Below are 13,473 nucleotides of genomic sequence, written 5' to 3'. Positions count from 1 at the left end.
ATGTCAACACGAGCATATGGTGCTTCTTGGAAGCCTACCAAGAAATACCAGCTGCATCAATGGCAGTGGTCTTGCTAGTCCCGGATAAATACCAAGCAAACACAGTGCGCAGAGCTCAAATGGAGGCATGGCCATCACACTACCGTAATGGCTGGGGAAATCTGTTCGAGGAAATTGAGCCCACTATGGTCGGAGACCTCACACAGGTCATGAACGAGCTGGCATACAGAAACCAGACATGGTCTGGTCCTCAGGGAACACCGCGGGAAGTGAGTCACTCAGAACAGAGGGCCCAAATTACGTGGCCCCCGTCAGGACCCGGGAGGATGTATGAGGAAACACCAGACACTCGGCCTCCAAGCACGGAGAAAGAAGGCTCAGGGGGTTTCACTAACCCTGAAAGCCCTGAGCTCCAGTCTACCTGTGCGAGACACACCCAGGAGGGGATGACACAGGAACGTAGTCAGGACTCAGGAGCAGAAACAGGCCGAGCACTGCCTGCTCCCACTCACAAGTACATGGGCCAGAGGGATCCCCGCTCAATTAGCGATCCCTCCGGATATGAAATGGGGGGATTTACTCTCGGGACAACTCCAGACACTGGGGGGATCAACCACACCGATGGCTACATCAACCCCAGGCCGAGATTACTCCCTGCGGTGCATAAGCCCAGGACCACGTGTTCACGAGGAAGTGAGACAAGCGAGAGCAACCTATACCTCTCCCCGTGGTGAACACTCAGGGGTGAGAGGAACATCTACAAACTCTCACATACAAACACCAGACATAACAGTCACTAACTACCCAGTCTGGACCGACAACTCTGACGCACCATGGTCAATTCTCACCTTCACTGGACCGTCATTGACTAACTATGGTAGATGGGAAACAAGCATGGTAACGGCAGGAGGCGCTTACTACCGGAACCTGAGGAAACAGGTAATGGAAATAAGGACCAAAGAGCCCCTGAAACCGGGCAAGGCAGTAATCACTGAGTGTGATTATAATGTGTTTCACGCGGAGAAAGTTGTCCATGTGACCCTAAGCCAATACCGGTACAATAAAGTACAGTCCTCACAAAAGAACTGGGACAAACTGGTGTCCCGTATGAAGGAACTACTGCAAAAAAGAGAAATCTATGCTGGCCATGGTACCAAGGACATGCCCTACCGACTAGCCATAAACCTGATGTGGGGCAGGTCTCGAGGATATGGCCAAAGAGGCATATGGTTGGGGGAAGCAGTAATCGGCGCGATCTCAACCATAAGGAGTGCAGAGCACACGGAGATCTGTCTCATGGTAGAACCTAAGGACCATGAGGGAATAACCCGGGCCTTGGATAAAGCAGGGGAGAGTGAGGAAGATGAGGACGATGAGCCTGCATCGGTACCTCTCACTCCCCCTCCAAACCCTAAGGGGTCGGGAACTGTCCCCAGGAAGGAAAAGTCCAATTCCCAGAACTCCTCCCAAACAACAGAGAGAGGGAGATCATCCACTCCCCGGAGACCGACAGTACAGTTCGAACCAGAAAGGGGCGAACCTGCCAGGTCCCAGGCCAGGAGTATTCTTAGACGACTAGGCTGTCCCCCGGAGTCGGGGGACGACCCAGCAAGTAGCGAACCGGAGTATACTGATCCGGATCAGGACTCAGAAATAGAGGAAGACCGGGATCGGTCAAGCTCCAGAGCATCCTCAAGGTCCTCATCTCGGTCAAGATCTAGGGAGAGAGTTCGGTACCTGAGGGGCGAACCTCCTAGGCCTCGGAACAAGAGAGCCAAACCGGTCAAACTGAGACCTATAGGCCCAGGGCCCCCCCTGAAAGGCACCGCCTTTCAGTCACCCTCAGGCTTGACCTGGAGCTCAGGATTGGAGGACGTCTCCGACAAAAGTGAAGGAGAATTGGCAGGAGAAGAAACAGGAAATATTATGCCAGCATATCCCGTGACATGGGGAAAGGCTCGGGCCTTAGCCCGGTCACCCGAGGCAGAGAAAGTGTTGTCTCACCCGGGAATAACGGAACCATACAAGCATGCATATTTACATGCTGGCTATGGCGTACTACGTGAACAGGTGTACAAACGAGACAGGGCCATGGCCGAAATAGCCAGGAGAGAAAGAAACTGGTTGAACGAGGCCCCGTCCATAAGCCCAATCCGAGCCCTGAGACACAGCACAGAGGAACACCGACCGGAAGTGAGCCCTCACTCCATACTAGCCCAATCTCCCGGAGACATTTACCGACCGAGAGGAAAGAGTTCACATACAGGCAGGAGTCTGCATGACGGCACCCAATATGGAGAAAGCAACAAAGCACAAGAATTGTTAAGCAAAACCCAAGTGCTCAAAAAACTGGCCCCAGAAATGCTTCAAGGGGAGACCCAGGCTGCTTATATCATAGGATTGCTCAGATTTTCCATGGGTCACCTCTCTATGATGACCCGGATGCCGCTCGCATTTTGAGACACCTCAAAGGACTAGAGATCCCCGAAGGGGCTTCAATGGCCCAAATGATGGAAATAGAAGTAAGAACCCCCGGTCAAGATCCAGGGGAAAACATGGTGGAGAAACTAATCCCACAGGTGCGAGACGGGAGCTTGTTGCAGTTGCACTGTTGCAGCAGAATCAGTCATACGTGGAGGACCTGTGCAAGGATCAGGCTTACTGCTTGAAAAACTATTCATAGGAGTACCAGGGGGTAACCTTCTGGCAGCCAAATGCGCAGCATGGTCCCGAGACCAGTTACGTACTGAATGTATGCTGTATGACCAAGTCAAAATGCTTTCTCAACACAGATACAATAAAAGTGAAAGGAAGGGGGTTTCACCTAGAGGGTGTCTTTCCCCTTTCACATGCTAACAACATGACAAACGGATCCTGTTCACAGGATCGAACTCCACATGTGGACGAATGGAGCAAAGGGAAGGCCCTCACTCAATTTGCGGTGGTACTAGGTTCCATTATGGGCAGAGGAGCTGAAGACATTGGGACTGCGCTCAAGGACGGTGTGGGTGATTTATGGAATTTTGCCTCCTCTGTGATACAGACGGCTAGAACTGCCATTCTGGGAGTTATGCGTTGGGCTCTCCCCTGCATCTTGATAATAGGGGTGATCGTTGCTATAAATCTATTACGTCATATGGGTCTCTTTCCCAAGATGGGGGGAGCAATAAATAATGTAAGACAGCGAATATGGCCTGCAACTGAGAAGGTGCCCCTTCTTAAATGATCCCCTTACAAGATAAAAAAATATTTGTGTATAAAGAACCGTGTTCTCCTTCTCTTCTTCTCTCTGTGTTTCTTCTCTCAGAACACAGAGACACACACAGAGAACAGCGAGCAACCCAGAAACTGAAGGAATGGCCGTTACGGGATTTGCCATCTTGGAAGATGAAATAATGCTACATGAGGGTCCGATGGATTCCGTGATGGTTATTTTGGAAAACGAGACCCACGTCCCTAGAGAAGCGACACTCATGTCAACTATGTCATCACCGACCCTGGCTTCACCGGTGATGCCTGACCTAGGGTCGCCAGCGACATCGGATATGACACCTGCTCAGACCTTGGGAGCGACCTGGGTGAGACGAATGCCTCTTCATCGGGGACGGTGGGATGGAGTAGACGACGGCATTGATCAGCGATCTCAACTGTATGCTGAAGACGGGAGGAAGATGACCAATGAAGAACTTAAGTCACCCGCCACTTGGTCCGAAATAGTGGGGATTGGCCAAGGAAAAAGGCCTTATTCTGACCCTTTTACCAGAATGCCATTTGATGATTTTTTTCTCTTAAGCACGGGGTCAGAAATGCGAGCAAGTATTTCTCACATCTTGGAGGGTGAGAACTGGCAGGGGATCGTCCCCGCCTGGGTGAAGATTTACAAGGCGACACGAGAGGGAGACCCCCACTATGGCAAAACGTGGGCTACCATAGAAACTTGGGGGAAAAGTTGTGAATACTTCAATATTGATTTAATCTTTTACCCTAAAGTGAGCGTGGCCCACATCGAGACCTGGTCCGGAATACGCCGGGTTCAGAGGGATTTGCAGACTTATCCAGTCCAGCCGTCCATCGAGCGAGGGGCTGTGGTGGTTCAAGAGGCCAGGGGAGGTGTAAAAGGTCACAGCCAGCAGGACCAACGATTGATGACCTCTCGCCCACCAGTGACTTTACGTTTGCCAGTGACCTCACGTTTACCAGAGGCATGTTCTTCCCCCCCCCCCCACGACGAGATATTGGTCTGAGTACGAAAAGCCCCCCACAAGGCCAAGAAAGAAGGGGCCAGGTTACCAAGGCAGCAAGCCTTACCATTAAAAGAAATTTTAATAAAAATGTAATCAAAGCTACCTGTTACTCTACATTACATTAAGCCTCACTACACTGAAGCTACCTGTTACTCTACATTACATTAAGCTTCACTACACTGAAGCTACCTGTTACTCTACATTACATTAAGCTTCACTACACTGAAGCTACCTGTTACTCTACGTTAAATGAAGCTTCACTACACTGTAGCAAAACTATCAGTTATTTTTTTACTACATTTATTTGACATTGAACCAACTTTATTCCAAGTCAATGCTTTTGCAGTGATCAATACATCAGTCAAACAGATAGGCATGGGGGGAAAACACGTTTTATTTTATATGTAATATAGTTTATTTTTTGTATTTGTTAGTCTATTTAGTTATTGTATATAATTAAGCCTTTAATTTGATTTGTTTTTGTATTTTGATTCAAATGGCTGCTGTAACACTTGAATACACACTCTTATCTATCTATCTATCTGCCTGGCAGTGTAACAAGTGGTGTTTTTATTTGGCCCACTCTGTACTAGTATCTATATCTACATACATTTCAAGTCTGATTAACCACCATACTTTTGTTTTGTAGAGACTTGCATTTATTGTTGTCACATACAGGTTAATGTTTAAAAACTACAAAAGTAATATTTCGGAGAAATCTTTTAAACGTTTCCTCTGTTCCGTCTGTGTATCCCCCTCACCCCCCCCCCTCCTGTTTGTACTCTATTTGTTTATTCATTTAAGCAGTGGTGGAAAGTAACTAAGTATCTTTACTCAAGTACTGTACTTAAGTACAATTTCGAGCTAATTTTGTGAGTATTTTCATTTTAGGGAACTTTATACTTTTACTCCACTACATTTATCTGGTAAAAACATGACATACATTGAATTGATGGAGAAGACCCTTCCCTATAGCTCAGAGTGTCCTCCCCCCTCTTGCCTGCAGGTGTCACTGTTGAGGTATCTGTTTTTTCCCCCCAAAGAAGATAGTTAATGATTTTGGAATGGACCAGCCTCCACTGTACTACTACTGATAGTACTACTATGATAACCTGTAATACCACTTCTACTACTATTAGTACTAGTACCACTACTAGTAATACAATCATGCACATGTGTTGTTTGTGGCCACATGAATTTATGTGTGTTTGTGTTCATTCATCCCAGGTTTAAACGTGATGCAGCCACGCTATTGGACTTGCTGTCAGCCTATCAGAAGCGTCTGATCGTCGAGTTCCTCCCCTACCATCAGTGTGACATGGGCAACCACCAATCAACTGACCTGGACTGTCTGATAGACCTCCAGGCCAGATACACTCGACAACACAGACACGTTATATACCTAACAGGTTAGCACACATACGCACGCACACACGCACACACACACACACACACACACACACACACACACACACACACACACACACACACACACACACACACACACACAGACATGTTATATTCCTAACAGGTTAGCACACATACACATGCACACACACACACACACAGACATGTTATATACCTAACAGGTTAGCACACATACACATGCAAGCACACACACACACACACACACACACACACACACGCAGACATGCTATATTCCTAACAGGTTAGTACGCACGCACACACACACACACACACACGTTATATTCCTAACAGGTTAGTATGCACACACACACACACACACACACAACACAGACATGTTATATTCCTAACAGGTTAGTACGCACACACACACACACACACAACACAGACATGTTATATTCCTAACAGGTTAGTACGCACACACACACACACACACAACACAGACATGTTATATTCCTAACAGGTTAGTACGCACACACACACACACACCCAACACAGACATGTTATATTCCTAACAGGTTAGTACACGCACACACACAGAGCGAGACCTCAAGTAATTATCTTTAGTCTATACTATATAATATCAAGTTTCAAGTTTCTTTACTAGTTGTCATACAGAAGTACAGAATACTTTTATACAAAATGCTTCTTTCTGTTACGCTCCAGAGACTGTGCTAGACAAAAGATAAGTATGAAATAAAATAAGTATAGCAAGTAAAAAATTTAAAAATATAAGTCACGTACGTAGACACAAGTGTTCAGTATGTACATATGTACAATGTTCAATGCAGAATAGAAGTAACTGAGTTACCATACAATATACTATGCAATATACTAATATACAATATACTATATAGTGCAAAGCAGACATGGGATGAGGTACAATTTAGGTACAATTTACAGTAAGGTGTACTGAGGTATGGTTTGTAGTGCAAATTATTTTCCAATAAATATAAAGTGTGTCTATGTGTTCTAAAGTGTGTAAGTATTTAATTTTTTTTTATTGCTAATTAAAATTAAAGAAATGTATTTATTATTTAAATGCCTTTATTTCATATTCGACGCAGACGGTAGGCTATATATAGCTCATTTTGTTATTAATCTTATTAAACTCACCTCCGGTTTTGGGGATATTAGCCTCCGGATTCTATTGCCCCCTTCCCTCTGGACAGTGTCCCGGCGATACTCCTCGTGTATTCTGTTATTATAACAAACCGACCCTCTGATTCAGTTCTCAATAATAGTCGGGCCAGACTTGCTGAAGAGGCGCTCCTCTGAACAACTATATACGTGACGTCCCCCTCTCCTCCATGGGTGATGGTGAAGCTCCTGTGGCAGATCCTGCATTCTACCTTTTGGGAATCATCTGAAACGGATCTCAGCCACCATTACTTCTTGTCCCAATATGAGCAAAGTCTCTTTTTTTTGCCTCCATTTCCTTGTTTTTCTTAGCTAGCTAAACAACTTGTATCAGTAATATTGGCGGTCTTTCTTCTGACTACTCAAGTGACTGACGTCACACACACAGCTGCCCCGGCCTCGCTCGGACAGGTGACAGGCAGCGCGACTGGCGAGACTCGAGTGAGTTGCTCGGCAGCCTCGGCTGGAGATGCATCCAGCTGCAGGACAACAGCACCGACACTCTCAGGCCCGCGACACTTTGCGGACCGACACTCTCCAGACCCTCGCTCCCATTGGCTGATTTGGGTCACGTGACCGTCCCACTCCAATTCAGCCATTGTGTGGGACGGTCACGTGACCCAAATCAGCCAATGGGAGCGAGGGTCTGGAGAGTGTGGGTCCGCAAAGTGTCGCGGTCCTGAGATTGTCGGTGCTGTGGTCCTGCAGCTGGATACTATTGCTCGGCTGCGCAATGCATTGGTTTGTGACGTCGCCCGATTTTTTTTATTTTAAATATAAGAGGGTATTGGAACGAGGCATTAAATTAACATTTACATTTTTTTTTAAATAATAATCTTTGAAAAATAAAAAATAATAATATATATATATTTTTTTTTTATCTTTGAATTGCGGGACATTGTTTTGTTGTAGCGGGACGCGGGAGAAACGTCCCAATATCGGGACTGTCCCGCGGGACAGGTGGGCACCCTACGCCAGACGGGGCCAAACCCTGCCAATGCAAATCAAATTACCTTTTTAATTGGTTAATTAGGCCTATAGCTCCGGCATAAGACTGTACCACATAAAGGTAGACAAATAATCTAATAATTTAATTAATAGTAGGCCTAGACTACTGAGCAAGCTAAATCATAGGTTAGTTTGCTAAAATGTAACAATCAATTACCTTTTCATAAATTCAAAAAACACTGAAGAGTCATGCTCAATTCAAAATGTCCATGTATTGGATTCAAGTCAAATCATAAGCAAACATTTCATAAAACAAACATTCATTTTCAGTCCAGCATGTGTATTAAACTTCCGTAAACCAGTCAGGTCACTCAATTCAGTTCAGTCCTTGATCATGTGTATGCGTTTGTCAATAGTTCAGACTCAATAGTTTGTGATGAACGCAACGCAAATGAGCGAATGAATGACTCAAAATAGAAAGTCTCAAAAGAAAAGATGTGTGTGTGTGTGTGTGTTGTGTGTGATGCGAGTGCAGAGGGGAGAGAGGGGCGTTTGGGCTTGGGGGCGTTTGGGTTAGGGCTGGAGAGGACCGTGAGGTGTAGGCTCTGTGTAGCCGCCTGTAGGAAGCTTGGAGAGGGGAATGTTGGAGTCGGAGACGCTTGCGTCACAGCCTCGGAACAGGGGCAAACAAACACAGTGCAGCGTGTAGCCTACCGCACCGAAGTTCGCGTTGGGTGAAGAAGATGATCAGGTAGATGTCCGGACTAATCCACGTTGGTCATCCCGTGCCAGGTAAGGTTTACTTGCGCGTTTTCAACATTATCTAATACGGTTCACTTTCTCACTGTTCTTTATATCGGCTGCACGTCTTCCTTCATTGAAACAAACATCCAAACTCCCAGCTCTCACTTCCGCGTCACGTCTCTCCTCCTATCCGCTATCAGAGCCCATATGAGCGCATCCGTAATTGACAGCCATAAAGGGACAGGCGCACTTTTACCAGGCAGGTTAAAGCCGCTCTGTTACAAAGTACAGAAAACCGTAGTTATTTTAATTAAACCCAAAAAAGCAGATACTGCACTCTGCTGCACGATTTCCTTAAATAATTATACAGGTAATGTACAGGCAAAGTGCAGTAACTTCAAATACAATGTTGTTTTCCCTCCAGCTTTCATAACTTCACCTAGCCATTTTATTTGGATCATCATCATTCCAATATATTCAGGTATTAAATTTCATTTTCAAAATGGCTAGGTTAAGTTATGAAAGCTGGAGGGAAAACAACATTGTATTTGAAGTTACTGCACTTTGCCTGTACATTACCTGTATAATTATTTAAGGAAATCGTGCAGCAGTTTGCAGTATCTGCAAAATCTACAGTATTTATTCATTCAGCATTAAATAAACGTACAGTATGTATTCATTCAGTATTAAATAAACATACATTATTTATTCATTCAGCATTAAATAAACGTACAGTATTTATTCATTCAGCATTAAATAAACGTACAGTATGTGTTACAAAGGATCAGATTAAACCGAATATATATATTTATTGATTGATATATATTGCATAATATTTGTATATCGTTTGATATCCCTTGTATATTCCTTGTACATATACACGAGACCATAATATTTCATTCTCCTATTGGACAGCGGTCCACAGGCGCCAAGGCCATGCCTCCAGAGTCAGGTTCAAAGCCACCGTCAAGACATGTCTGTACATGCCCGGCCTTGCCCAAGAATACGAGACAGAAATGAGGTTGGCACTAGATTGTTCGCCGTACATATAAATATGGCGCAGGTGAATACAGAAGTGTAGTTACCCAATAAGTTGAAGCCTCACCCACGATACAACGTGCGGTGAAGTATGGCCTGTTTGGCCCCAAATAGAGCATTGAGACCGCGTGCGAATTAATAACTGAATTGTCAGAGTTTGGCGCTATACCGTCGAGTGCGACATATTTCTATTAAGTCAGTAATAGTCTATTTGTGTATAGTGTATCGTGCGGCTAAAGTTCTACAGTGACCAGCATCACCAACGCTTCCTCGTATCAGCTAGAGTGCTTATCCAGGCTGGGCTGCTTCAAGGCGCTTTCACCCGAGGAGCCCTAGACGAGAACCGTGTGGACATGTACACTGGATTAATCTACCCGACGACTACATAGCCCTTTGCGGCTGGATTATATTTGCTTTTGGTCCTGTGATTAATGGAGCGGAGAATCGCCGACGCCTACACGTGTGTGGGATTTACCCTGTGAGGAGCCACGTCGAGTCTGCGCCTCAGAGAGCCTGAGGCAGGCTAGCTTTCTTCCCTGTGGATCTACAGGCTACGGAGAACAGCTGTATTCGTCTGTGGATCAAGATCTTATTGCACCGTCTCCCGTACTCGGAGTCTCCTTATCATCGTTGACCCAGGCTCTACTACCGACAGATCCTCTACCCCTGCTGGCTTACAACCGGGGGGACCCTTCCAGTATCTCCCGCTATATATTACTAGTGTACCATAGATATAATTCCCTAAGATTCAGGTTGTATAATTACCTCCTGCGTAACCAGAGAATGGACATTCATTATTGATTTGCCTACGCACATTCCTTTGCCTTATAATCGCATTCAAAGTAAAATAGAGAAGTATATTATGTACCTTTTGCTGCAATAAATACTTAATTACAACTTTGTGTGGAACCGATTCATTGTGGGAAGTGTTCATCATATATATATATCATGTACTGTATGGCCAGTAATTAAAGTACATAAGACGGTAGTGGTTTAATGATACCATACTTATCAATACAGTCAGGGAATTGTACCCCTCAGTTACAGTATGTATTCATTCAGTATTAAATAAACGTACAGTATTTATTCATTCAGTATTAAATAAACGTACAGTATTTATTCATCCAGTATTAAATAAACGCTGTGTTTTCCAGAGCGCCGCTTTGAGATGTTCCCCAACTACTCCAGCAGTGGCGTCATCATCGCCAACATCGACGACATCACGCACAAGTTCTCCAGCCTGGTCGGGTACCACGACGTCCGGGACAAGCGGGCCGCCGCAGACGACCCGCTGGCCCCTAAAGGTGCGTGAGCGTATAGCCCAGAGCCGGGTGTCGACACCAGGGTAAACACGATCAGAAATGGGTCAATTACTATTTGAGTGGGATGTCGGTTGAACCGAACAGAATGGCGAGTAATGGTGCTTTTCCACTGCATGGTACCGACTCGACTCCACTCTACTTAACTCACTTTTGCTACTAGGTACTTTGTTTTCCATGCAGATAGTACTCTCTTCAACTGCCATGACTCGAACTAATGTCATTGGTCGCCCCAAACTGCTTCCACTGGTCTACACTCAGCAAGTGTTTTCTGATTCAGGCTGTTGTTGCGCTGGTCGAGGAGAGACCCCCATGAGTGTTGTTTTTGCTAATAAAAGACCAGGGTTCCTCGTAAGTGGTTCAACTAAGTCGATCAAATGTCCTATTAGCCAGCTTAAATTACCCCGATGATTGATGTCAGGCTATCTCGGTTTCTCAAAGGCTGATTCGCGCTCAAACAATCTCCCAACTCTTTAATGCCTCAGGGCAGCTCTGGCTGCAATTGTAGCTTACCACCACCGGTATGACTGTGTATGAACGAATAATGGACTCTGTGAAGCGCTCTGGGTGCCATGAAGAGCGCTATATAAATCCAAGTCATTATTATTATTATTATTATATGTATGAAAGGCCAACGCTTTAATGTATAGGAATACGTGGCGGTGTTTGCAGGGCTAAAACTATATTATATATCATAGCTATGGATATAAAACTATTGCCCATTTGACATCGAGTATCTATCGTTCAATTTGTGAAAAATAAATACTTTTTTCATCCATACATTCCCGTTTTATACCGTGGTGAATATGAGTATAGTTTTAGAGTAATCCTGTCTAATCCCAGAAAATGACGCTATGCAGCAATACGTGCATTTCACTAAAAACGTGCCTCTTCTCGTCTGTATACGCTACTGTTTCGAAATCAAATCTATATTATCGGTATTATGTTTCGTTTTTTTATGCTTTGATTGTCACCAACGGAATATGTTACACAGTACATATACACACATACACTCCGATCGCAATGAAGGAATTATCGGATCAAGATTGATACCATATAGCCCTTACCGTGACTAGGATGTACCCCAAAAAGAATATTCCAATTATCTGATCGCCATTCCAAGTATTGATGTCGATCGTGTCCATAACATAATCCACCAAAGAACATGAATCGGGAGTGTTTGATTCTTATAAATCCATGTGTTATAACTGCTCGTCATGCCTGACTAGGAAAAGTCCGCCCGGAGCTATTTAATCGACGCATAGCCGAATACAGAGAGTTTCAAAGGATGTGCAATACAGGCCGCAACCCACCAGGCGGCGTTATTGGACTTTTGCAATCTCAGACCCATTCCCAATGATAACGTCAGGCTCCCTGGATGGATAATGAATGGAAATATCGAATAAGAGAAATAACGACCAAAACCCGAGAAATCTCGGGTCTGGCGCCCAACCGCTGGCGAGTTAACCCGACTTATCTTGTGTGTTAACAACCATAAAATGAATACACATAGCGTGTTTCATTTAGAAGGCTAATGTTCAACTCACCTAATGAGATGGATGGGCACTATATGCTTGGAGCACAACAAGTCCAGTCTGGGTTTAATTTTGGGGACAGCGACTCGGAGATCATCCTCCACATTCATTCAGACGTGATCTGTACTTGTTTTTTATATAAGTCAGTGCAGATAATGTTTTTTCGCATAGGTAGGTAGATCCAAATGGCGGATAGCTGTGCGGATTGCCCCTCAATTGATATCCAGAACTCAGCCAGCGGCTTGGACTGAAACACAGTTTTTTAAGGTTCGGTCACTTGATTTCCTCTGGGAAATAACTTTTTAAACCTTTCAAGAAGGGCTTGGAGGTGAGTTATAGACATCTTCACTGTGTTCACACTCAGTTCATTTTCCTCCATAAATTCATCAAGCTCTGGAAACATGTAAATCCGGCCCATTTCTACTCCAGCGCTTGAGTTTCCTCGTGAACGCTTGTATTTTATCATTGAACGACGGGATGGTTGTGTTTTCACCTTGTAGTGACCGATTAAGTCCATGACATCACTAACTGTCTTTGTGGTAACCTCTAATAATAAGTAAGCCACACAACACGCTTGTGATCCATTTGGTTGAGTAGTTTAGTGGGTAACGGGAGCCATACAATACAGGTGCGTCTTACACTCTGCGCACGTTAGTCATACAGGTAAGAACGCCGGCCCCGGATACGGAGAATACCTCACGTATATATCTGTAGTCACAAAATAATATCCCTTGAGCAATAGCTCCCTCTAGTGGGGGAATATAGATACTGCCTCCATATTAATCCTAGATATATATATATAAGGCTGACATTACAACAGTCTTCATGCTCCATGACATCACTAACTGTCTTCATGCTCCTCCCCCAGGTCCATGACATCGCTAACTGTCTTCATGCTCCATGACATCACTAACTGTCTTCATGCTCCATGACATCACTAACCGTCTTCATGCCCCTCCCCCAGGTCCATGACATCACTAACTGTCTTCATGCCCCTCCCCCAGGTCCATGACATCGCTAACTGTCTTCATGCTCCATGACATCACTAACTGTCTTCATGCTCCATGACATCACTAACTG

At 44.8% G+C, this 13,473-nt stretch overlaps 1 protein-coding gene across 1 annotated transcript in view; it reads left to right on the top strand.

Annotated features, from left to right (window-relative positions):
* The window catches only part of LOC311229905 (protein TASOR-like), a gene marked incomplete at its 5' end in the record, with an annotated part of 180,099 nt that overhangs the window by 159,309 nt on the left and 7,317 nt on the right, over positions 1-13,473 (top strand). Inside the window, 2 exons of the mRNA XM_084315973.1 lie at positions 5,472-5,653; positions 10,694-10,843. Of these exons, the coding sequence (XP_084172099.1) occupies positions 5,472-5,653; positions 10,694-10,843 (332 nt within the window). The remainder of the gene's footprint in view (positions 1-5,471; positions 5,654-10,693; positions 10,844-13,473) is intronic.

This window comes from Notolepis coatsorum (assembly GCF_963971535.1).
Source record: "Notolepis coatsorum genome assembly, chromosome: 6".
NCBI lineage: Eukaryota > Metazoa > Chordata > Actinopteri > Aulopiformes > Paralepididae > Notolepis > Notolepis coatsorum.
The sequence above is the reverse complement of the archived record's forward strand: the minus strand, read 5'-3'. Positions and strand labels throughout refer to the sequence as shown.